This window comes from Trachurus japonicus, chromosome 1, assembly GCF_045865225.1.
Source record: "Trachurus japonicus isolate A0001 chromosome 1, Traja_1.0".
NCBI classification, from domain to species: Eukaryota; Metazoa; Chordata; class Actinopteri; order Carangiformes; family Carangidae; genus Trachurus; species Trachurus japonicus.
The window spans coordinates 9,872,884-9,899,977 of NC_140907.1; the positions used below are offsets into that span (position 1 = coordinate 9,872,884).

At 42.6% G+C, this 27,094-nt stretch overlaps 1 protein-coding gene across 1 annotated transcript; it reads right to left on the reverse strand.

Moving 5' to 3' along the window:
• Positions 1-220: 220 nt before the first annotated feature.
• rtn4rl2a (reticulon 4 receptor-like 2 a) lies at positions 221-5,153 on the reverse strand. Its single transcript, XM_085764315.1, has 4 exons — positions 4,997-5,153; positions 4,140-4,366; positions 3,757-3,990; positions 221-3,597 (listed from the first exon to the last, which is right to left on the reverse strand). Exons 1-4 carry the CDS (start codon positions 5,052-5,054, stop codon positions 2,740-2,742), a joined length of 1,377 nt encoding a protein of 458 aa, XP_085620441.1. The 5' UTR covers positions 5,055-5,153; the 3' UTR covers positions 221-2,739.
• Positions 5,154-27,094: the final 21,941 nt, after the last annotated feature.

Genomic DNA, 27,094 nt, shown 5'->3' on the forward strand with positions numbered 1-27,094 from the left:
GTTTTCATCTCTTTACTTTCGGCTTCTTTCTCAGCTGAATAGTTCACAGCTGAGAAAGCTGGACAACAGCCTGGAGGACTTACACAATGGCAACTGTGCCTGTGTGTGTTTGTGTGTGTGTGAGCATGCATGTGTGTAGGTGTGTATGTGTGCCTCTATTGCTTTGAGTGGACAGGAGCCAAGACACAGAATGAAACGTTCATATGAAAGAAATCATTTTGGTAAAACAAGTATGAATTTATTCTTTCTTTTTGATGCATCTGTCAAAGACCATCTTTTTTTTCTTTTACAGTAAAAATAAATAACAAACAAATCCAATCTGTCATATATAATTATTGTCTCCGTCTTAGATACAAAACACAGGACATGCACACTGAAAGACTCAACAAGGGGTAAATGGCATAACTGGCACTTTGGTCGTCTGACAGTGACCTCACTGTCATGGCCACTGAAGAGCACCCGGGCTCAGTTCTACCTCCTCAACGAGACTCAATAAACGACTTGAACCGAAAGATGACACTGAATATTTCCCAGAACAATTCTTCATCCGGAATTCCATTGACAAAAATAAAATAAAATAAAATCTCTAAAAGACATTTTCAATCACTCTGACAACTGGGTAAAGAAAAGCAATCTTGTTATAATCTCAGCTCTGTTGAAGCAAGGTTAGGTGTAGGTGTATGTGTGTGTATAAAATCACCTCCTACTCTTTCACTCCCACCACATATTGGCCTTGCCCCCTGTTGGAGCTGCAGACCCTCTCCTCTCTGCCCTTGAGAGATGCTCAGAGCTTTAGAAAATCAGCCGCTGCTATTCTACTATACATCAGCTCACCTAGGAGGTAATGCGGAAACTAGTTTTGAAAAGGGGTCGATTATAATGAACACTGCTGGAGAAGAAAGAATGGATGTCTATATTTGGTAACTTCCTCCATCTCCCTGTTTTTGCGCTACTTCCGCTGCAGCTTGCTCTGGCCATTTCTTCTTCTCACTTTTGCAGCCTCAGCATTTTTACAAAGCCTGTAAGCCTGTAAGCCTTGTCTTTGAAGCCCACTTCTCTACTGGCTCTCTGTCAGTCTGTCGGCATGTCAGTCTGTCAGTCCAAAAATCATCCTGTGCCCACTATAGTTCCAGACTCTCCCATGGCTCTCATTGCGTATTTACAAACCAGCCAATTTGCACCTCGTCTGTCCATCTGGCATAGCCCAGCAATGAGTCAATGGAGCAACAAACCTACTGACGTATTTGCTTTTTTGTAGCGTTGCCAGCTTGTGAATCCATTCATCCTCCGTTATCCACGTACACAAAAAATGCCTGTGACACCCACAGCCAATCTCGGCGGCTCTAGCTGTGACGTCAAATCCATGTGGCCAGGTTGGCTTTAAGTTGCCGGCAATCTGCTACTTTTTCGTGGCATTTTGTCTTTACCCGCCCCACATTGTGTTTGTTGCTTTTGCTTCTAAGAAACAAAGTGACTATTTTACTGTAAAACACACTCTGTAAAACTCTTGGCTGAAAGGAAAGCATGATAGACATGATTCAGGAAATATTCAGTATATCTTTTATCTAGATCTTTATCTGCATCCAAGTCAACAATCTTTACACATTATATCAATATGTCACAAAAAGACATCCAACATCCAAAATCTCTGGCTTCCAGACAAGAAGCGTCCGTTCCCTGTGGTTGTCTCAAGCGACACCATATTCAAAGAAGGTGGTGGATGGTATGATGGATGGAACAACGACTGATGAGTGGATTTGTTATTTTTCTCCTGTGGGTTGCTGCTTCTACGACCAGCACTGTCTTTCACAGTTTCTCACTGTTCTCTCTCTATTCTTCTCTTATTGCTGCGTCAGTGTTACCCCTCTCCTACCCTCTTCTCTTCCTCTTTCAAATCCTGTTTCTTAAAAAAAATCTATCTTCCCCTCCTCGTGCTGTCATTTTCTTTGTTAGTCTTCCTTTTTCTTCGGCATCCCTGCATTGTTTTCGCTCTCTCTCTCTCTATTTCTCTCTCTCTCTCACTCACTCTCTCTCTCTATTTCTCTCTCTTTCTCTGTCTTTTCACTCCCTCCCATCTTCACAGTATATTGTCCTCCTGTCTCTCTCCTGGCAAACACTCAGCCTCGCTGTGCGTCGTGCTCTGTCCTGTAGAGGCACTAGCCTTCACAGTTTTCCTGGATAAAGATGAGAGTGATGGTGGTGGAGTCACAGATAATCAGTTTGAACAATCACAGAATACAGAACTATTTACATGACACTTTAAGTGGTTACAGTATATTGTCATTACTGTGCACTGATTCTAACAGTAATTGTAATAAGTCAAGCAGCCAGTTAATTGGATGCTCTAAATAGCACAAGTCAGGTAACTAAGTTGAGGTGAAATTCACAACATCATCCACAACTGCTATCAAATTGCGTTGATATTAGAGATGGACTCAGCCCTCGTAGCCCTGATTGCAGGGAATCGTGACATCATACAGGTGAGACACAGAAAGCCACACCTGTAGAGTATTGTAGATTTATATGAGCATAGCTGAGGAACTCTTAGCAACCCTGAAAATTGTTAAGCCCTGTAGGTGGTAGATTCAGAATCTAACCGTCCCCCTATCTCCCACGCTGAGCCTTGAGGATTAGGCTAACAGCAATGCAGGCAAAGGGGGTGTAGAGAGTCTAACAGGGGTCCTCACAGCCTTTAAAACAGGCCGAAAGGAACATGGGGAGCGGTACTAAGAGTCTGATTCAGCCGTATAGTAGGTGGAGGTTGAGGCAGAGGGTAAATACAGAGAGGGCTAGTAGTGAGAAGAGAGAGGATGAGCAGGATGGAGAGGAAGAGGCTGGATTCAGGTCGAATTCATTTGAACAATCAAGCTCGAAGCACCGCACAGAGATACCTGAGTCCTCATTGCCGTAATTCGCCCAGTACTCTTCTGGGTCAAGTTTGGGCAGCGCCAGCTCTTCCTCCCCCAGCTCGTATTTGAGTACTGAGGTGGTCGTGGACGGGCCTTTCCCATACAAACCAGCCTTGACGGTCTCTGAGGCCTTCTCGAAGATGCCCTTTGTGGACGACTGGGGCTTGTTCTTGTGGAACCACCAGCGGGTCTTGGTGCTGAAGGTGGTGGTGGTGGAGCCGGCGATGGAGCCGGGGTCAGCCAGGGGGCAGAGGGCGAAGTCCATCTCACGGAGGAAGCGAAGGTCCTGGCCGCGGCGGGTGGAAGGGGAAGCGCAGATCACCTCGGACGAAGAGACGCGTGCCTCGCGGAACCACTCCCACAGGGCGCGGGACTCGCAGCCACAGGCCCAGGGGTTGGCATTGAGCCGGAGGAATTCGATGCCCTGGGTGTCCCTCAGGGTCTGGCTGGGGATCTCGGCCAGGGAGTTGTTGAAGAGGAAGAGCATGGTCAGGCGGCCGAGGTCGCGGAAGGCGCGGCGGTTCACCTGCCTGATGCGGTTGTCATGGAGGAGAAGGCGGTCGAGGTTGACCAAGCCACGGAACACGTTCTCTGAAAGCGTGCGGATACGGTTGCCATGCAGGAAAAGCTGGCTCAGGTTGATGAGGTCAGAAAAGATGTCATCCTGCAGAAAGTGGAGATTATTCTCCTGAGGAAGAAAAGAAAAAAATGGAGAGAGAAAAAAGGTTTAGCATGACAGGAACAGACACTGAGAGGGCTGCAGTATTTGCATTGTGATGCTGTGTTACAGTAATGCACGTGTTGAGTGGCAGCAAGAGTGATTATCATGTCTCTCCAGCGCCCCTACCTGCAGATAGAGGAACTGCAAGCTGTACAGTTTGTGGAAGATGTCATGGGGCAGTGCAGTGAGCCGGCAGCGGTGCATGTGGAGGCTCTGGAGTTTCTCTAGCCCGCGGAAGGCTCCTCCCTCCAGTCTGTGAAGGTTAGGGTTGTCCCCAAGGTCCAACTCCTCCAAGTCCCTCAGCTCACTGAAAGCCCCTCCCTCAATCCACGTGATGTTGTTGGAGAACAGCCACAGAACCTGTTGTAAGAAGACAAAAGGTGCAAAGCTGATTAATCTCCCCTGTGCGTATTTTTTCTACCTCAATGTACAGAAAATGCCTAAAAACTGAAATGTACTGCTTAGACTGCTTCTACGCTACAGATGCCGTTTTACACGTTCATTCTTACCTGAGTTCCGAAGCCAAAAGAGCCAACTCTAAGCTCCGTGATCCGGTTGTTCTGGAGGAACACACGCTGCGACTCATAGGGCACTCCGACCGGGACGGCGGTGAAGTTCTGCGCCTGGCAGCTCACAGTCATGGGCGTCGGGTAGCACACGCACAGGTGCGGGCACGCCGATGCCGGACTTGGCTTGCCAAGGACCAGCCACACCACCAGCCAGAGGGAGAGACCGCCTGGAGGAGAGAGAGAGAGAGAGAGAGAGAGAGAGAGAGAGAGAGAGAGAGAGAGAGAGAGCGGTGAGCGGGAGCTGTCCGTGGTGCCAAAATCAGCATCCTCCACTTTACAACAGCAGCGTGAGTCGCTTCTTCTATACTGCATGTAATACATGGTACTTTTGAGAAGATACTGCATTTACTAAATATGCATGTAGAATAATCATCGTACGGCCTTATCTTCTCACAGTTGAGACAAAGTTTGTGCTTCAGCTCAACACTTGCACCGAGCATTACGCACAGCATCACTGCAAAAGCGCTCGGTCTAAACATGGCCAAATCTTTAACAAAAAGTCCTAATCACATTCAGCTAGATATCAAGTAGTAGTCCATGCTGCTTGACTGCAATAAATCACGCAGCCTAAGTAATTTTCTGACAATTTCATCTTGATTTTCTATCAATACCAATCATGTATCCATTTTGTATTCTCCAACATACAACAGTATATCAGAATACCTCAAACATGCTGCGATTAAAAACTTAAAATCTGCTTCACAAGTTCTTTTGACTATTAGAATCAGATCTATATCTGTACTGTAGGTTCCATGCGACATCCAGAACCAAAGTACTGTAGAAGAGAAGAAACTTACTTTTGCAGTTGCGCATGATAGAGCATCGTCGGCTCCGAGAAATCGAAGAGGTTTCCATCCTGAACCAAAGCCCAAAGCGAGTTAGCCTAATAGGACGAAGTTAAGCCTGCTATCTCCGCTGATGCCCTGGTTCCCGAGTCGGAGCGACTGAGAGTGTGCCGGTTGATGGCCACCAGTGTCCCATTTATACTCCAGCATCCCGTTATTGCCTACGGCAGTAGGCACCGTGGAATCTCCTACGTCACCGATACGGGGTCATGAATGAGTGAGGGCGGTAAGAAACGGAAAGGGGAGGGGCCGACCGTAGGGGATTCTCTTGGAGAGCTTGTACGCGCGCAAAGGCTTGTTGGAGACGTGCGCTCAGACTCTGTGAGAGGAGGAGACTCTCGACGCACATAGGAAAAGCAGGGAGGGAGGGCAATAGAGTGAAAGTAGAAGCAGTGAAGGGAGGGGGAGGAGAGGGAGGGAGGGGCGCGAGCCAAGGCACAGTGCCCGGTAATGATGACTGGGTTCTGTGGAGGAGCGGAGGATGGGTAGGAGAAGAGCGCACGGCTCCCTTCCTGGCTGGTTCTCTTAGAGACCGTTATGGTCTGCTTCCGGCGCGTTGCAGCCAGACAGAGAGATACTGAGAAAGGCTTAGATGGTTTTGTCTTAGGAAACGAGGATGCCCCCGAATTATGATTCAACCACCAGAAAAAAATGCCGGTGCCAGAAGAGAGTCACTCAAAACAACCAAGGCTGAGTAGTATTTGTTGTGGAGGTTAACTACGACATGCTCCAGCCAGGCTGTTTGTATAATAATAATTATAGCTCCTGACACACTTCTGCTGATGATGGAGATGTGACATGACATTCATTAAATAATCAAGGCTACAGTGCTCACATAGTAGGCTACAGTGCTCACATAGTACTGTGATTTATTTTCTGGGGGGGGGGGGGGGGGGGGGCAGAGAGACAGCAACAGACAACAGATGCCTTAATACGCATGCCATTTCAAGTCTGTTTCAGTATGTCTGTGCCTCAAGCTGTCTCTGCTTGGGTTTGACGACCAGCTGTAAGATAGAAAGACGACCTTAACTATGACAAGATGCACTCTGATTCAGAAAAACGTCATTTGTCATTTTAATTTGATCAACCCAAGTGTAGTTTCCAATTCCAGTCACCAAGAAAACAGAGCCCTCTGCTCTCTGTACTAAATACTACTTACTTCTTAACTTTTGATTGTGTTGACGCTGCCGTTTTGATGCTGATATTATTAGTACATTTTTACATGCAGTTCAATACAACTGCAGCTAGAAGTACATGCTCAAGATGAGTCAATACATAAACAACCAAAGCTGTTGTGTTATTAGTGTTATTATGACATCACTGTTTCATGCATCTTTCTTGCACCTCGTTAATTATCCAGTGGCTATGTAGGACAAGTTCATATAGCAGCCATGGAAGATGAAAGAACACTCAGTGTTGTTCTTTCCAGATTTTTTGAAGTTCTATACTTTAGGATCAAAATGATTAACAGAAAAAGTCTCACCACCAGGACACAACACAACATCCCTTTAACCTGTCCTGAGTGGACTTTCTGCTGTATCTCACACTGCTATCATCAAAAGGATCAACTAAGTACCACATATCACAAGGTGAAAAGAAGTTCAATTACAAACATGATTATACAACAATTGTAAAGCTTAATATTTTCCATCATAGCTCTTACATTTTGTTGAACTTCCTTAGGAATATTATTGTAAATAAAGTAAGTCTCCAAATGTTTTGGATTGTTTGCTCTCACATAAGTCGACATAATTATTATTATATTTTGCTATATTGCTTTTCCTTTATTTACTGATTCTTAATTGTATTGTACAAGTGGTGTATTGTGTCTTGTGTTATACGTATGTCTGCGTCTACTGTATGATTCTATTTGTGTGTTGTGACTATATTAGTTGTTTTTGTTCTGCTTTTTCCTTGATGGACGAAGACTAAGATGGACTAAGAATATAAACGACAATTTCGACTTAATGTTCTTTTTTTTTTTTTTTACTAATGTATGACTGGTGATTATTTTTTGATCAAGGAGAGCTAATCATTTCAGATGTGTGTATGAAGAGAGTCATAAAGAGCTGTGTAAATATACATAATGCTTGACGTTTTGTGGCATAGTGTTTACACCAAAGAGACACTGAAAGGAAAATGAGCATCAGAGTAATGTTAGTGAGGCTCCAGGTGTGAGATCAGTGTTAGCCGAGGTGAGAATCAACCTTGGAGAACGATTTTTTTTAATGTCTGACATTGACTATTAATGGAGCCTTCTGCTGAGAGACTGAGACTGAGAGCTACGAGGAGGCAGACAACAGAAGAGCATCCATTCATAGAAACACACAGGCGTCTCAACAGATGAGCTTATGAGACACCAAGTAGTCACATGGAAGGGTTTACGCATGCATCACACACGCACACACACACACACACACACACACACACACACATCAACACGTGTACAGTACAGTACACACACACACCATTTGTGTACACACTGTGTAAAGGCGAACTGAGCCACGGGAATGATAAACACATGAGTAATTGAGGGGATCCATTACACGGTGTGTGTTGTTATTCCCTCACACCTCCTGCTTTGTCCTTATCTGGTATGTCGACGCACACAAGCTTTAGATCCCACACCGGCCACCTGGGACGAAGCACCACACAGGTTTCCCCTTCACACATACAGTACAGTGCCAGCTGTGCAAATGTGTGCGTTTGTCAGGGTTTAAATGTGCATGTGTGTTTGCAGAGGCACTACATTGTCTACATGCCAGCGCGGCGTGTCAGTCATTCAGTGTTGTGTTTAGTCACCCACACAGCAGGTTTGCGGGACTGTGTAGGCACCGTCTTCTCAATGAGTGTGTTGGTCCCTACGTCGTGTTTGTGTAACCCCCATATAGATCCTAACCGAGGCTTCCCCAGCCCGGACCCACTCCAGGAACATCTGTCGGCGCATCCCTGTGTGTCTGTCTGTCTGTCTTTGTCTGTACCCTCACGCTCTACCTCGCCTGATTCACTCTTTGAGCAACACTTTGTAACCAGCTAAGGAGTGTGTCACTGCACCTACCAGCTCGTTGTGTTGCTGAGACGGTCACAAACGAACTGATCGCACCAAATGAGCCTCTTACAGATGTGATGTCACCACTGTCACACTGACAGCAGAGCAGGAAGGATGTTGGGTCAGGGGTGATGGGACACTGCAGCAGAGATTGTATCTTTCACCAAGTTAAAGGGATAGTTCAACATTTTGGCAAATTGGTCCATTGCCATAATCCCTATAGTTTTAGGAGTAGGTTTGTTACCTTTAATTGTCAGTGCAAGCTATTTTTAGAATGACGGAGCAGTGCCGTGAGCTGCTCAGAGCTATACTACTAATGGGATTTCTTGGTTCCCCTCATCAAACTCATCAAATACACAATCCAACAACCCCAAACGCTCTGGTGGACAAGTTGTGAGCTGCACATTCACCACGTCATGAAATAATAATCGAACGTTATGAGACAGAGTTGTTTTAGAGGTAAATTCATGCAAAACCGCTGATGCGCGTTCCAGTCGGGGGCAGTTTTTCGGCAAGCAGTCTCTACCTCGAAAACAACTCTTTCTCGTAACGTTCTGTTATTATCTCATAGGAGGAGTTTTTGGACTGTGGATTTGATGAGTTTTGATGAGGGAAACCAAGAAATCCCATTAGCTTCCGTAGTGTAGCGCTGAGTAGCTCACAGCTCTGCTCCGCCGTTCTAAAAATAGCTTGCTCCGACAATTAGAGGTAACAAACCTACTGCTATGACTATAGGGATTATAGCAATGGGACAATTTTCCAAAATGTTGAACTATCCCTTTAACAACACACCATCTCAGGCCTGTGATGAGTATATTGAATATGCCTTACTGCAATTGAACTGCAGCCTCTTTAGTTTGGAATCACTTCATTTAGTTTTCTTTATCAACGTCCTGAATGAGGGAGGATGGCTTTTTTCTTAAAGCAGATAACAGCGGCACGGCCGTTTCGGCTAATGCTGTGTTCAAGGCAGGCTTTTGAAACCGTAAGTTACAGCTTCAAGTCACAACTACGACTTGGTAGCGTTCCAGGTAACCCGTAGCTCGTGTTTTTACCGTCCTGTTCCCTATAACGGCCACTCGTAACTTCTGACCCGTGAACTCGTACCAGATCGAACTGGTATGACTTCACAGGAAGGAAAAACACAAAGTACGAGTTTCCTTGAACGCACCATGAGTTAGCAGCCCCCGCCCTTGTCAGGCATCAATTGGTCCTCGTGCTACGTCACCACATTCACGCGCATCCCTTGGCTGCACACACAGCCCTTCATGCCGTTCTCTCCCCTCATTGGATAACACTTGTATCCCACAAGGAAAATTTTCTCCTCGGGTTACAGCAGAGCAGAGTGACGGAGAGACTCGTGTTTAGGCTGAAATACTTCATGTAAGTGATTGCTGACGGAAAATAGGACTATTTAGGACTTATATTAACAAAAAAATTCCACTGATATCTGCTTTAATGAACTCCTATTGAGAAACATAAGAGAGGCACAGTGTGGATGTGCACACATGCCCTCTAACGGTCGCAGCAGTGTGATGTGCATTGAGCCACAGGCTGATGCAGACACAGGGACCTGGAGACACAGACGAGACAACACGGCGCACAGCCAGTGTTGGTGTCACGCATCTAAACAAGCGACACAGAGAAACCAGGACATGTGCTTGTGAAAGGTGACTCAACACGTCTGATTGTTTTTGTGGCAAACTGTCACTCACTGGTTTTGCCTATCTGTCTCACACACATGGATTCACAGAGGCAGCAACAACTTCAACAAAGACGCTCGTGTCATCATTCTCCACACATCTCCCCTCACTCACATAGCTCCTCTCTCTGCCAATGCTCCCTCCCTCCTTTTTTTTTTTTTTGCCAGTATCTTTCATTTGTTCTGTCCCTTGACGTCACCACTTCCGTTTAACCATATATACTACAGCTTTCTCTCCACACACTGGCACACACAGCCTGCAGCACAATGGACGCTGGAGTGGCATCTACTTATAAGGCAGCTACTTTTTGAGTGTCTAGAATGATAGACAGACGGTTTAGGAGAACGTCATCACCATTATCCTCATCTTTTTTTTCCATAATTTTCTTGTTTTTTTTTCATAACACACGTGTGCAACTCTTCAACAGAAGTTTAAAACTTTTTTTTTTTTTTTACAGGAATTATACTCATTTCAGAAAATTAGGAGAATATGTAATTGATGCTCATGTCTTTATTAGAACAAGCTATAGCCTACTGTATTGCATAGATTTGTATTGCATTTGCACAGGGTCACACTGACCTGCTTTGGAGCATAGGGGGGCAAAACTGATCCATGAGCTCTGATTGACTTCCTATCGTTCTGCATATTGGTGCATTGTGTGTGTGTTCTGTTGCTGTTAAAGGACCACTAGACCAATTTTACACAAGAAGTTTAGTCTGTTAGTTTTAAAAGAGTACTGCAGGGAAACATTTGTGTAATGTATTTAAAGGTGTTTAGAAACGGCAGTTCGTCCTGTTTGTCGTGCTTCCTTCCCTGAGTTTCCATGAGTTGCTGCACAAGTTTACCCGAGTAAGGAAAACAAATTTGATTGGTCGTTATTGAGCAGGCAGGATATTCAATGTTTGGGGCGGGACTGAGCTCAGTGTGTGTGTGTGTGTGTGTGTGCGTGTGTGTTGTGTGTGTGTGTGTGTGTGTGTGTGTGTGTGTGTGTGTGTGTGTGTGTGTGTGTGTGTGTGTGTGTGTGTGTGTGAGTGTGTTTAGCTAACGTAGCTAACTGTTATCTAGTAGGCTTGCTACATTATACTGTAGCTTGCTGTTGCTAGCGAGGCTAAGTGATGGACCGCAGGGATCTGGAGGAGAGACTTTGGGCGCTTTCACACCTAATAGTCCGGACCAAGGTCCGGACTTAATTTTTTTTTTTGTTACATTGTTTCCATATAGTCCAGTAAAGTTCGCTTTCACACTGCTATTATGACAGCGGACTAAAGGATCTAGCGACGTCATGACGGATGAGCGTGCGTCTGACGTTAGCGCATAGAAAGTGCTCTGAAAAAAATAAAATAGAAATATAGAAAAATATAGCCTACTGCTGCAAAGCACGCTGTGGTTTGTAATCGCGGTGCAGAAGAGTGAGTTTAGAGCTGATGAAAGGAGAGAAAAAAAGAGGATTGTGCCGCGTGCTCTCATTGATCAGAGTGGCAGCGATCAGCGATCAGCTGTTTTGTGTAGTGGAGGGGAACACACACAAACGCTATGCGCACACACGCGCGATCCTCCTGTCAGATGCGGCTGCATCTCTCCAGGTCACTTGTGTGTGAGAGAAATAAAAGCTCTGACTTGCTGGGGCAGACGTTGTTTGGTGTCACCCGCTGATCCGTCTTTTTCAGACTTTTTTCGGCGGAAAAAAAAAAAATTCAATATATATATAAAAAATAGGCTATATAAAAAAATGCATGTATCGTTTGGGGATTTATATTAAACACTCCACTGTTTAATTCCATGTAAACGTTTACAAGTGTAGCCTACACTGACACACCCATCCCCCTGACCAAATCTGGATATAATATGATCTCCTCCTCTCCCCAAGTGTTGCCGCCGGTTGCCGCGGCTCCTCTTTCCTTTTTTTGTTTATTTACTTTTTTCGGCACGTGCGAATCTGACGTTATTTCCTGTATTTGGTCTGATAGTTCGAACCTTCCAAAAAAATGCTTTCACACTACGCAGCAGCGGACCTTGGTCCAGGATAGTCCGGACCGAGACCACCTCCTGAGGCTGGACCAAAGACTCGGTCTTTAGTCCGGACCGTGGTCCGGGGGAGCTTTCACACCTGTCAATTTGATCCGAACTATCTGGAAAGTCCGAAAGTCCGGACCAAACGAGGTAGGTGTGAAAGCCCCCTTTGTGTCAATGGTGGTGGACGAATCTCCTTGCTCTTCTCAGTTTGATTGACGGATGACGGATCCAATATCACTGGCTGATGAATCATGAGCAACGTGACGCATAATTTGTGCGCCTGCATTATCAATGCGGAAAAAAAACTACCCCACTTTCACCACGGATTTACACAAAAATAGAATTTTGCACAAAGTTTGGGTTACATCATCTGATAGATGAGTTATTACACTAATTTTAAGACGCGTAGTGGGCTCAAAATCTATTTTCTTTTCTGAATACCTTTAATGTAGGGCTGGATAAGGGGCCGCTAGGGATTTGGGGGGAAGGTACTATTGTTAGCCTATTAATCATTTAATATAGAATAAAATAACCTATTTAGGTAATATTTTTCACGACACACTGTCAATCACTGGGCCTTAGAATCGTCCAACTTTTTACCATCATTTACTACCCCTGGGTCAGGAGATAATTAGTCAACTTTGAGAAAATAAGGGTTGCTTGAAGTTTAGGCTTTAGGCGGCACAGTGGTGCAGTGGTTAGCACTGTCACCAGAGAGTTCCGAGTTCCAACCCACCAGCCCTCCGGGCCCTTTAGTGTGGAGTTTGCATGTTTTCCCCGTGCATGTGTGGGTTCTATCCGAGCACTCCGGCTTCCTCCCACAGACCAAACACATGCAGGTTAGATTAATTGGCAACTCTAAATTGCCCATAGGTGTGAATGTGAGTCTGAATGTTTGTATAGTTCTGTAATTGACTGGTGACCAGTCCAGGGTGACTGTGCATGACTGCGACTGTATTTTTATGTTTCTAATGAGGAAAAATACACATATTTCTAAGCTGATTTTGGTTTAATTTGATACAGAAAATGTCACAGAGACTTTGAACTTAACACGTTTATTTACATTTGACCAATATGAAAATCTCTCACCAGTCTTGATCAAAGTGATTTTATTTAATAAATCTAATCCCAGACTGGTGAGACAGACACACACATCTAACCACCCTCCTTGTGGCGCTGTTGCCAGTGCAGCACATAGGTAAGAGTTGTCATCATGAGCCTGATAAACCTGAACATGCCATGAAGCAATACTTTCCTCTCACCAGGTCTTTCAGCAGCCGCACTCAGCCTTCTTTGGTCAATGCAGCTTCCTGTCCTGCTCTTTTATCTCCAGCAGAGCAATTGTATAATACTCAGCCATATATGTTTGCATGTGCTCAGATCAATATTGTCCACTCTCCTCCTCCTCCTCCTCCTCCTCCATCCCTCCCTCATTCATATGCTCTTGCACTCAGTGCACTTCAGTGCTTCCTGTTACTACAACGAAAAACACATCTATCTATCTATCTATCTATCTATCTATCTATCTATCTATCTATCTATCTGCTAGTAGAAACAGTTATGTCAGAAGATGTGGATCATTCTAAGCAGTAGGGAAAACTTGTGGAACAAAAATCTGAATGTCTTAGTTACTTGCATTACATATTCACATGTTATTCACATGAAGTTATACATAAATAAACACACAAGAGATCTCCTAGGAGAAAAAAGTGAACTTGTATCTTCCAATTTTCACTCACAGACGCATAATACTGTAATACAATTCCCAGACCTTACAACTTGCAGCTGTAAACTTTATTCTCCAGTACCGTAACTTTGTTGCAACCTCTTCAATGCGTCATTGAAAAATGTCAATGCCTCATCTCACAAACTGATAAATCTGCACACCCTGACTTTAGCAATGCCTCTTGCACATGTGGAAGTGAGAGAGTGGAGCAGAAGAGCAGAGTGATCGTTTTCTAATGAATGGGTTAGGGATTTGTGTGAGAGAGGCCTAATCTTGCCTGGTAGTTAAATCTCAGTTTTATCGACTGATTATTTAGACTATAAGAAATTATATCATGCTTTATTATAAGATAAGATAAGATAAGATAAGATAAGATAAGATAGCCTTATAATATAGCATGATATAATTTCTTATAGTTATAATAATCAGTCGATAATTTAACTACCATGCAAGATTAGGCCTCTCTCACACAAATCTGAAGATTCACTAGAGAAATTTGAACTCTCAGTTGCATCTGAATATTGATTACCCAGTATGTAATATAATATTAGGTAATGATTGATGCCTGTCTCTGTAACGCATTATAACCATACTTATGATGAGTTATAATGCAGTTATATAAACATAAATGATCATAATGCTTTATAACAATAATCATAACACACTATAAAGCATTTTATCATGACTTATAAGGTCAGGTATTATAATACGTTATAATTATATAATTATAATTGCAGCTGTAAACTTTATTCTCCAGTAGGGGAGAGCGGGGTAAGTAGTGCCAATTTTTACTTAAATTGCCTTTAAAGCAAGGGGATTATAATAATGCCCCCAACTAATATATGTACATATAGTTTAGGATGTTGTGCATCCCTGGGAACAATCACTTTGAATCTTAAATCAACTGTTTCAGAAATATAGCTTTAGAAAAAAAAAAAAAAATCTGGCACAACTTGCCCCCGGTGCGGGGTAAGTTGTGCCATTGGAGAGAATTCACTGGGGTAAATTGTGCCATTGATAATTGAAGTAAATCAGATAATTTTAATCTCACAAATGTTAATGCTATATAAAAGCAAGACATTCAATACAAAATTAAAGCCAGAAGCGGCGATGATCGGGCCCTCGCTTGTCCCCATGTAGTCGTGGGGGCCTGAGGCACGCTGGGGGCTGTGGCGCAAAGAAACGCAATGTTTTGTTCATCCACCAGGCTACGAGCACAACCAGACTGGGCAGGTGTGTTCAGGGGCGGTCCCTCATCACACATGTTAAGTTTCAAGCAAATCCGTGCCCACTGCCATGTTTCTCCTATACACAGACAGCACTGCCACTGGCACAACTTAACCCAGGCCCTTTGGCACAAATTACCCCAAGCCCAGCATTTTGAGAAAAAAGGATTCCCCAGCTGTTTTGAGCTGGCATCATGCTAACTGTATAGACTCATGGTGTAGCTTAATAAAGCACTAAAACATGTGTGAACTGTTTTCAAAGTTATCTATAATTGTTCAAACATGGCAATCAAAAAACCTTGATCATAGAAAATTTACTTTGGAGGGCAAAAACTTGTTTTTTGAACATAAATGTGCTTTCCTCTCAAGCCATGTGTCTCCCTTCTTGATAGGATGAGTGAAATGGATGCCCCTTCAAAAATATGTGGTCACATGACCAACTTCTTCTATGGTTTTCTAGATAACAGGGGTGGAACTACTTGCCCCATGGCACAAATTACCCCACTCTCCCCTACCGTAACTTTGTCGCAACCTCTTCAATGCGTCATTGAAAAATGTCAATGCCTCATCTCACAAACTGATAAATCTGCACACCCTGACTTTAGCAATGCCTCTTGCACATGTGGAAGTGAGAGAGTGGAGCAGAAGAGCAGAGTGATCGTTTTCTAATGAATCTTCAGATTTGTGTGAGAGAGGCCAAATCTTGCCTGGTAGTTAAATCTCAGTTTTAACGACTGATTATTTAGACTATAAGAAATTATATCATGCTTTATTATAAGATAAGATAAGATAAGATGAGATAGCCTTATAATATAGCATGATATAATTTCTTATAGTTATAATAATCAGTCGATAATTTAACTACCATGCAAGATTAGGCCTCTCTCACACAAATCTGAAGATTCACTAGAGAAATTTGAACTCTCAGTTGCATCTGAATATTGATTACCCAGTATGTAATATAATATTAGGTAATGATTGATGCCTGTCTCTGTAACGCATTATAACCATACTTATAATGAGTTATAATGCAGTTATATAAACATAAATGATCATAATGCTTTATAACAATAATCATAACACACTATAAAGCATTTTATCATGACTTATAAGGTCAGGTATTATAATACGTTATAATTAGGGGTGTAACGGTATATGTATTCGTCCCGTGCCGTCACGGTACGGGGGTCACGGTTCGGTGCACACAGTCACACGACGAATGCGTCTGAATGAATATATATATATACGTATATAAAAAAGTCGAGTCCTCACTCCAATCTAGGTGGCGGTAATGAGCCTCGAAGCTGCAACTGTCATAACAGATGAAGAAGAGAAGTGATAAGAGAGAAGTTATGTCACCGTGTGGCTTCTCAACGAAACACAACGCGACGGCGGTGGCGACAGCTCGCGACCATAGAAAGCAGCTCGCGACCGGTCCACCGGACAAAGTCCGTTGGTGATGTTTCACGGATGCGCGCTGCGTCGCTAGAAACGCATCAAACACGTTAGCGCATGTTCACCCGCCTCCCCTCCTTCCCTCCCTCCCACATGTCAATCACTGGTGCAAGGAAAAAGACAACTTGTGTGCAACAACTTATCCCGCTGCTTCTAAGCCTCTTGAGATAAACACAGACAGGACCAGAAACATCACCAAAGTGTAACCCACCTGGGTTTCTGAGCTTGCTGTTTGAAATAGTGCAGTCCCCTGGCCGACCAGAGGGTGGCGCGTCCGCTATGAGTAAAGCTCAGGTAAAGCCTGTGTTCAGTCTCTTTCCGGCAGAAGATACGAGCAGGGGCGCCGAAAAGTGGGGGTAAAGGAGACGGATTCTAGGGGCCCATGATGGAGGGGGGCCCAAAGAGGCCCCTAATGATGATGAAATGATAATACAGAAAAAATAATATGACGGTAAGTTATTAACTACCATATAATCACAAATATTTTATTCAATGTCCTGGTAACAATAACTTTATTTGTTTTGGAAACATCAACGCCTGCAGGGCCCCCCCTTTCCCCCTTCTATTTCTGTAAAATGGTTCAGTCCGCCTGGATCAGCTGCAGGTAGCGCACCAGCGCTTTGCCACAGACAGCGCCACAGCAGCAAGGAGGCAGAGAGGCAGTAGACTGCCTCAAAAATCAGGCAGCCAAAAACGAAAAGAAAAGAAATTAAGAGAGAAGGAGTTGAAGGGTCGACAATATGTCACCCAGTATTCCCAAAAAAAAGGTGGGTTTGTTAGTTGTTGTGGATATATGGAATATTAACTTTGTCCCTGTCTGTGGTCTATAAGCTAGCTCACTTTTCTCACCATGTTAGCTCAAGAAAACTCTGGATTTTTACATTTCACTGTTATTTTAGTTAAATAATCAATCCAGTCAAACATTTATCAAGCTGTTCTTATTCAATTAGTTGACCTGCCCTCTGTCAAAATGATGCCTCATTCTGAACAGAGTCAAGTGCACCAGCAGCTGCAGCAACAGCAGCTGTCTGTCAGCCCACAACTTCCCCTGCCCCAGAACCAGCCCCAGTGCCCCCACATGAGAAAGGAGGTTAGCAGCTGTGTGTGTTGAAATAATAATAATAATAATAATAATAATAATAATAATAATAATACATTTTACTACAGTCTCTAAACAATACAAAGCTGAATCTGTTATGGGAAAGATTAATTAAAATGAATGAAATAAAAATCATTTTGAACCATTTTAATGGTAAAAAATTAAATAGAACACGTGCAGTAAGAACAGAGGAGAAAATCTGTGGTGTGTGCAGCAGACTGGGGTGACTGCTCTCAGTCCAATCTGAGAAGTTCACATGTTGGTGAGTGACTATGCTATTAGTTATATTATAGGAAATACTATATAATTGTATGTAATGTATGTCATGTACACTCTACAGAGCCAGGTCCAGGACCCTCTTCTGGTTTGTCAGGGAGGAATGTGGAGGAAGAGGTGGAAGAGGGTACAGATGAAAGTGAGAGCGCAGAAACACAGGTGACAGAGAGTGAGGACGAAGATGTTGAAAGTAATTCAGAGGAGGATGGACTGAATGAGTGTAGGCTACAGAAAGAGTCAGGAAGACAACAGAGAGGCAGGAAGAAAAACAAACTGATGTTGAGGTATTAGAAAGGGAAGAAGATAATCTGACTGACGACCCTGGTTTCTGGCCAGCAGATTTTACTGATCATTGTTTATTTCCTATTTAAGAATCAGTGTTGCAGCAAATAAATTAATCAAAAATGAATTCTATACATGTCAACTGTCATGTTGTTCTTCTTTCACAAATATGGTAATGATAAAAATACCATTAAAATGCATAATTGTATGTAAAATAGCATCAAAAAATGTTGCCGCTGTGTTGGGGGCCCTGTAAAGATTCTTTTCATGGGGCCCAAAATCCCTAGCGGCGCCCCTGCCTAAGAGCACCCAGCTCACCGACTGAGAACTCCCGGTAGGGAATATACACTCTGTACCAGAGGAATTGTGGTGAATTTCTGGTTTGAAGACTGTTAACATGTTGTTCGTTCGTCAGGATTCAGCTGGAATGGAACACCTCGGTTAGGCCTTAGCTCCGGTAAGAAATGCTAATGCAGGCGCCATGTTGGCTGTGTTGACTGACTCCTTGAAGTGATCATATTGCTCTTTATCCACGAATAAAAAACCAATCGGAGCTGTGATACTGTCACCAAGAGTACGGGAGACTATGCAGACACAGATACAGATCATATTAAGTTGTGATGAATGATTCTAAAAAGATCGCTAATTACGTTAGCATCGAGCTAATCGCGCTAGTCGCGAGCTAACCGCGCTAGCCGCGAGCTAATTTTGCATTGTCATGCTAATGTTTATGTACACTATGCAGCTACTTTGGTTAAGCTAGCTGCAGTTCTAGCACTGTAAGCAGAGCAGTAACAGTGTCTCACACCATTAAAGGTGCCTTGTACTTAGTTGTTTGAGGTAAAAGTTATTCTATTGAGGGAGTATTTGCTCTTTTGACTGATAATAGATGTGATTGATTTATGTCATTTAATGGTTAAAATATGTTTGAAATGAATATATAAGGGCTGTGTAGTTCATCTTAACAATTAAAAAAGGTGAATATATTAAAGGGCATATGTTTAATTAAAAATATGTTATATTCACACTGCAGTTAAAAAGCATAAATAGATTTAATATGTTAAAAATATAAATAGTGAATTTTAAATACATTCTATGATTTCATTTACATGTTTAAGTCATAGACTGTAAAAAAAAAATGGACGTAGACTTCCGGTCTGAAAAGTGAAGCCAACGCGGAAGTAACTTTACTTGCAATCCCCCCGAGATCCGCTAGGGGTGTTTCCAAGAAGCCCTGGTTCCAATCCACTCCCATTCATTTTCAATCATGAAATACTCGATCAATAATTTTTTTTCACAACTGATAACGGTCTAAAAAGCTAAAGTTCCTCATCCTTAAATATGACCTGGTGGTCCATCTGAAAAAAATTATATAATTATTTAGATATTAATCCTTAAAGGTTGGTATAACTGACCAATCACCTTCCAGCACGGAATATGATTGACAGCCTGATGACTGAGACGTCACAGGTCAGACACAGTGGATCAGACACCGAGGATTAACACCGGAGGGGACCTCCCGTCGTTTGCGTATTGTGTTCAGTCAGTTTTAATTTAATTTCTGATATTTTGTCGATATGTGTGGATGATAGATAGCACGGGTACAGTGTTGGCAGTTAATTAATTTCACCCAGTTTTTCGTTTATGATTCGTCCGACGGTGCTAACAGACCGGAGGAAGCATATCACGATTTGGTGAGTAAGTTATTTTTTTCTTTTTCTGAATGTGTAAAAATTATATCTAATTTGTTGTATATTCCAGAAGACCACTGATTACTTTCCCGTGTGTTCTCCGGTGTGTTCTGACCGGAGAACATGAGACTGTCACCGTCCAAGACAAGTTAATTTATAGTTAATGTGAATAACCGATTCACTTTGCTACACGGCTAACGTTAGCTGGCCGTTAGCTCCGTGTTAGCTCCGTGTTAGCCATGCTAACCGTTAGCTCGTCTCCGACTTTTACCGGACCGGGATAAATCCGGTTTAATATTTAACGACCACGGCGTCATGTTTAGCAGAACAGTGATCAGTAGGATCGGTCTACAAGCTGCAAAGCCCCCAGGTTTATCCATCAACTTGTTATCTTGCTCGTAACGTTATCATACTGTAACGTTACTGATAACTACAGGTGGGGATTTGTCATTTACTGCTGTAAAATCACACACTAAAAACTGAAGCAGACAGTCCTGCACCTCTCAACAATGTTTTAATCTAAGTTCTTGTGTTTTACTGTGATTCTAAGGAGCCACTGAGAACTGAGTGACCGGTGCCAACAGAAGGAGGACATCATGTGAAGTTGTGGAGCTGTGATGATGATGAAACCAGAAAACCTCTGATGAGAGAACAGACCAACTGTTTTATTATTCTATGTCCACATTTGACCTCACACCTTTTAGGGTGAACTTAAAATTGACAGTGAAGATTTTGAAGCAGCTATTTTCATAGTCCAGTTAATACAAATGCTTTATTCAGTCGATGATTATCATTGAAAATGTAATAATAAAGAAAGTTACTGTGATTAAACTGTAGTATTTCTTTTACATATTTAACATAACCTCGTGGCCAATATAATGTGACACTTTGGTGAATTATTGTTTTCAGTATCATAGATTAGTTGACAAGAAACATCAGGAAAGCACAAGCTCTGATATTCATCTCTAGATGCTTTATTATTTCAAGGAGGGTAACATTAAACATTTGTATTTTTCTTGTGTGTAATGAAAGCATACATAGAAATAGTCCTGTAAGTTTTTCCTGAATGTATTGATTACAGCAGTGTGTCTTGGCATTCATGTTACTGTACAGATCTGGCCCATTAAAAATCAGTGAAGCAATTCTTAGTAAATAAATTAATTTCAGGTTTAAGATGCACTAATTTTAGCATTTTACAGCACTGAAAACGTTTTATAAGCTGTGGATGATGTAAAGGTGAGCCATACTGTCAAAAGACAAGCTTGTATTGTATTAGCTGAATTTCCAGTACATCTACATGTTGGTAACCTGCAAAAAAGACGTGCATATATATAATAGGAATGTAAAATAATAGCTAATAGCTGGGTGAATGCAGTGTAACGTGGTCGACAGGTCGGAGCTCCAGCAGCCGATCATCGGTGATGCAGGTGAGGTAACATCAAGTCCAGGAGCCGTCACCCACCAGTCTCAGTCCATGACAGTTTAATGTGTTGCAGCTTTACAGTTTGAGACAGAAACTAGTCTCTGGGTTCTGTAAAACAATTTAAAACAATATCAAAATACGTTTGACAGCTTTACATTAGCTTATTAATGCTAACATCGGCTACAATAACGTGTCACATTACTCCTCATGGGATCTTATGTAGGCTAGTTCAAACATGGACATGTATTTAATAAGCTTCTGAGATTACTTTCACTATTAAATATTAAGTTTACCTCGAGTTGTAGATGCTAACGGTGTTAGCAGCGTAGCCGCTCGGCAGTTAGCCGGTGTTGCTGGGTAAACTAGCAGCCTCGCAGACACGGGTCCGACCCGCCCCTCGACCTCCTTAGCTCCGCCCCCTCGTCCAAATATGGTTTCTTCTGGCTCCAAAAATCAAAAATGGCGGCGCCCTGAAAGCCAATCTCCGGGCTTCACAAACGGCCCTTCACAAACCAATGGGTGACGTCACGGAGGGTTGCCACCTGGTTTAAGTGAATGTTGTGATTTAGAGTACATGATTAATAGCTCATTGGCACTAAAATATCTTGTGTGATGTGATTCTATTCATTTTATAATGATTAGACTGTTGTATATCTTTCATAATTGATATACTTAAATAGAATGTTTGAATGAGAGTAATGATTTAAGGAGATCGATAGAGAGGAAAAAGATTGTGACTTAATGCATTCTTCGCTGTGTGCATAGATTGGTTTTTTGCCCAGATTGAGTCGATCGGGACCTGAACTTGGTGTTCAGTGGCGAGCCGGTTAAAGTGAAGGTTTGATGTGGAGGAACCAGCAACGCGGTGTGGCCAGCCGCCGGATCCCTCTGCAGAACACAGCATCATCGATTCCCTCTTCATTCACAGACAGATAAGATTGACACTCCAAAAAAATCTACCCGGGTAGTTCGAACACAGATATTACAAGAACACACACACTCATACACAAGAGACCTTTGCTTCTTTCCGTAAAGGAGCAGTGCGCATTGGACATTGAACTCTTTATTCTTTGAGGAACCTCCAAAGAGGACATTTTATTTCAAGTTTATTTATTTTGGGCCCATTTATTGTGCACTTGTGCACACTAGGAAGCCGGCTTAGGTAGGCAGGGTCTGTCATTTCATGTTTATTATTTTGTGTACAATACATTTGAATTCAAACCATCCAGTTGTGTGTGTGTGTGGTATCTCTGCTGACACAGGCTTTCAGGCTCTGCAGTCGTTCCTAGATCTTACTGATACTGGTTTAATAGTAAATTATCATCAATATACTTACCTGTCTGAACCGTTACAAAAGCAACTGGCATCTAGTCTAAATTAACTGTGTAAACCAACATTGATGTTAGTTTCTTGTTTTGTTTGTAATAGTTGTCAGTTGTCAAGTTTTTTTCCCTCTGGAATTAATGAATGGCATTATAACACTCCTAATGCACTTGTTTAATTTTATATTCTATTTTTTTTTTTACTTTTATAACACAAGACAGATTTTAGTTATACATTCAATAGTGTCTGTTGTACCGAAACCGTACCGAACCGTGACCCCTGAACCGAGGTATACCGAACCGTGACTTTTGTGTACCGTTACACCCCTAGTTATAATTGTTAGTAACTCGCTAATAATGCATTATAAATATAGTTATAATGTGTTGGCTTATAAACGTGTATAACTATCATTTTAAGAAGAATCTGCCTTTATTGTCACTATACAGAAGTACAGCGAAATTACAGCAATCAACCCGTCCGTACATATACAGCATACAATATATACAATAAGACAGATATAACAGGATGACTGGGCAATAAGAGGGGGGGGGGGGGGGGGGGGGAGCAAGAGGAGAGGGGAGGAGAAAAAAGCAGCTCCCAGACTATATAAAAAACCTCAACAACATAGGCACATATGAGCACACTTAACATAAGAACTGGAAGACAATTTGCACCAGGGGAGGGGGGCGGCACTCATAAATTATCATAAGACTTTATAACAATAAGCATAACACATTATAGAGTATTATAACTCTATTATAATACTTGACCTTATAAGCCATTATAAAAATTTGCTCTGAGCCTTGCTCAGCACTAGTGAAGCACTAGTGAACAACGGCTAGTGAGACATTTTTCAACATGTTGGACTTAACACTAGTTTACATTTTCTTACTAGTTCAACAAATCTGCTTACTAGTTAACATGTGCATGTCACTAGTACACAGCCTTTTCCTATATACCTCCAGGGAGCTGATGATCATTTAGCCCTTGTTTGATCAGGATGTTGCACAGAGGCCAAATAATCTGCCAGGTCAGGTTCGCTACAGTGACTCAACAAGTAATTGTGTTTTTCCTCTGATGTGTTGCGGTGTTTGATCTGCTCCAGGTCCATTTTCATGTTTGATCCAGTTCTCTGAAGCTTCACTGGCACCGTCCTAGCTCTGCACACTGTTATTGACTGTTACTGTAATACTAGACCAAGATCACAAATGTATTCTCTTTCTCAGCTTCACCTCTCACACTTATCACTCTTGAATCTTTCACGTCATCATTCCCTCCAAATATGTTATCAGTGCATGTTTCACTCGTGAGTGCGTATGTGTCTAGTCTACAAATATATTTTCTTATTAACACTTCTCTGCAGGTGTAAGATCTTTTTTGGACCCGTGGGGTGGGGTTGTTCCTCTTCTCTGGAAAGCTGTGAGTTTTTCACTCTGTCACATTTAATGAATTCTAATCGGCCTTTTAAACATGATTTTCCTGCAACGATGCTACTGAATCACCTCTGTGCTGGCTGCTCATCAAGAACAAAAACACATGTTAAACACCATCACAGTGGGGAGGCAAGTCAATGATCCTGGTTTACGTACTGTAATAACAGCATGCTTTGAATATTAGATACAGTAGTTAATGGGGGAGATAATGGGGGGAAATTGTTTGCACTATGCTTTTGTTTACAAAGTGGAGGTAACAAGTGCAGAGACACTTGGTTACAAGAGCAGGACTGTAAAAGGAAGGAAACCTTGGACTGGGAATTTTTTTTAAAAATCCTTCACCAACACAATAAGTGATTTGAGAATACAATAGAGTGGGTGAAGAGCAGGTCCTGTAGACATCAGTGACAAGGCTCAGAACCAGGGATATCAAGATGAAAAATTCAATGGATAAACAGGACATGAAATGTTTATAGTGCTCCTCACTGATTCACTATCACGTATTATAAGGCGTCAACTGCCCATTACTGCCACAGTCTAGCGCTGTATCCACGATTCTCTGTGACTGACTGATGAATTTACAACATTATGCATTCACAATCCCTAGCCTACATAATACCCTCTGTTTGGAGGGGGGAATTGGCAATAAAAACAGAAAGACAGGGAGTAAACAGACTTATTTCTGCTTTCAATTTGACAATTTGAAGCAAAACAATGTGACTATTTAACCTTCAAATGATAGTTTTATAACCATTTTTGGGTGTTTCATTGACTTGTCATGATGGTCAGAGATGCCAGCGAGACCAGATGAGGAAAAATCTTGATCACACTAAGCAAGATATTACGCATTGTATAAGTTTGAAACATATTATGTGCCGAAATAAAAAACAAAGAGAGAAAAAAATTAAAATAAGAACAAGAATAGGATTTGAGGAATGACATGTGCTTTGCACATCAGGCACACAAATATAATCAATCATCATGACTATCATTTATCATAATTTTTCCGCACACATCTACATCCCACATCTGTATGCACATCAAAAACACATCCACCGTGCTAAAATCAACCCTTGATCAACTTAGTGTTGTTGATGCATTGTCTTTTCAGAGTTGGCTGGCCGTAAACCATCCAGCCCCATCCCACGATTTGTTTTTATTTATTTTTTTGCGGCCACATCAACACAGTCGCATCTTCCCGCAGACGCCTCGTCGCATCATTACGTGGCTTTGCTGTGTGCATCTAGGGCCAGTCCGTCACTGCCCATATAATAATAATAATAAGCAACATGGCAACAACAGCGGAGACGTTTCTAATCAGGCCCACGGGTACCGGGACCCATGTTAACCCCATGTTTGGCAAGTGGAAATCCCATTTTCGGTGTATTCATTGCTCGTTGGAGGGGCTGCGCTTGTCACTGTGTGTGACTTATGTGCTTATAAAGTGGTGGGTGATATAAGAATCGATTTGCCTGACATCGATTCATTTTGTTACCGTGGTGGTGGACTGCTCCCGTTAAGAGCTTCTTAAGAAGCAGTTAAGTTAAGAATGCGTCTGGGAAACACGTATCTTAGCGCTCCTTCTTAGCCGAACCCTTCTTAAGAGCCGATCAAATCTGGGAAACGTGGCCATTTGACCATATTCACGGCGTCGCCATCTTTCCTTACATCACCACTCGGGGTGGCTAAACAATTACGTTAGCCGGCGTTAGCTGCAACTGCTAACAATAACGTGAATGTTGATATGATACCCTTGCTAATGTGTGAGATAGAAAAGCAGTAAACTCAACGCACACCCGAGATATATTTCACGTTATTCAAGCCTGGAAGATGCTAACAAGCTTGTATTTTTAGCTGATATCAGATGTTGTGGTGAACACTGGAACGTTAAATAGCTCAACGGTTGTTATGTGACGAGTTATGACGTTCAGCAAAGATGGCGATGCTGTGAATATGTTGTATTTTTTTGTGTACAATGTAGATGCTGTGCACTGATTAAACAGCAGCTGAGAGCAGAGACAGATGGAGTAGCCTACAGCATTCAGATTCCTCGCCTGCTGCTTTTCAATGTTGTCAATAGAGAGATAGAAGGAAGGGGGTAAGCAGATGAAAGCTGTAAACAGCTGTTTCTACACAGCTCCTGCTGATTTTGAGTAATTATTGTGAATGCTTCGATTATCTAGTTTAAATTATAAATGCATTTTATTTCAACAGCCATATTCTCTCTCTCTCTCTTCCTGCTCTTTGGTCACCTTCTCTCACTCAGAGTAATGAAGCACTTGGAGACCCTGTGAGTGTTGCTTAACTAGAACTGCAGCCTGCGGACAGATACTGTGACTTTCCGGCCTTAAAGGTTTACACATTTTGAACACACAGAAAATAAACAGTTTCATGCTCTTGTTGAACTGAATGAACTGTTGTCATGTTCTCACTGCTACACCTACAGTAGCTATGACTGGAGTAACTGCCACAAGCTGCAGAGACACTGCAGCGACTTCCAAGTACTTAGGTTTTTGTCCTTGACAGAGCTGTCGTCTGAAAACACAACACCTTGTACATTTCCATGGCTGCCAAAAAATATAAACACACAGGCATTCATAACCCAGCTGTCAGAGAAACTGGTGTTTGTGCTTGTAGTGGAGAAACAAGAAACCAGGGGCCGTATTCACAAAGCCTTTTATCTTACCACTAGGAGTACTCCTAACTCGCACTAAAAGTTTTTACGTAGGAGTTTTTTCTTAAAAGCTATTCACAAAGCCGCTGAGACCTACTCTTACTAAGGATAAATCACTAAGAGCAAAGTAAGAGTGACGCCCTGGTGACGCCCCGTTGCTATGGATTACGTCAATTCTCGTGCACGAATTCGAGGCGCTCAACACGGTGATTGGTTGTTGAGTGCCGGCGGCGCCCCCCTCCCCTCCCCTCCCCTCCCCTCCCTCCTCCTTCTCCTCCTCCTCGCCGCCGGCCGCTCCGCTCCACTTTTTTTTTTTTCTTGCCGTCAGGTCCGACGGGGCTTTTTAGATTGCTTCGAGTCCAAACCACTCTCTCTGCTGCCGAGTTGGGCTCTGAACTTTCTGTCTTTCTCTCTGCCATCTGCATCTTTCTGCTACAGTTTTTGTCGCGTCTCACTTTCAGCATTGTGACGCTGTGCAAATGCAATGAGGGTCAGTGCGTCCACTCGCAAAGCAGCCGCTGGTTTTTTTTTCTTCCCACATTTTAATATTAATTTTCACATTCGTTGACAGCCCTAATATTATATGGTGATCATAATAATGATGAGAAAAGAAAATGCATTACCCACATTTGTGGCCTATAGCAGGATTTGAACCCACACTGACAATAAGTTTAGTT

Bases quoted from the DNA above. Each gene is read 5' to 3' on its own strand.
- rtn4rl2a (XM_085764315.1), bottom strand. From the start codon at position 5,054: ATGGAAACCTCTTCGATTTCTCGGAGCCGACGATGCTCTATCATGCGC. The intron at 3,991-4,139 runs GTAAGAATGAAC...TTCTTACAACAG, and splicing joins CTTTTGGCTTCGGAACTCAG to GTTCTGTGGCTGTTCTCCAA. The intron at 3,598-3,756 runs GTAGGGGCGCTG...TTTCTTCCTCAG, and splicing joins TGCAGTTCCTCTATCTGCAG to GAGAATAATCTCCACTTTCT.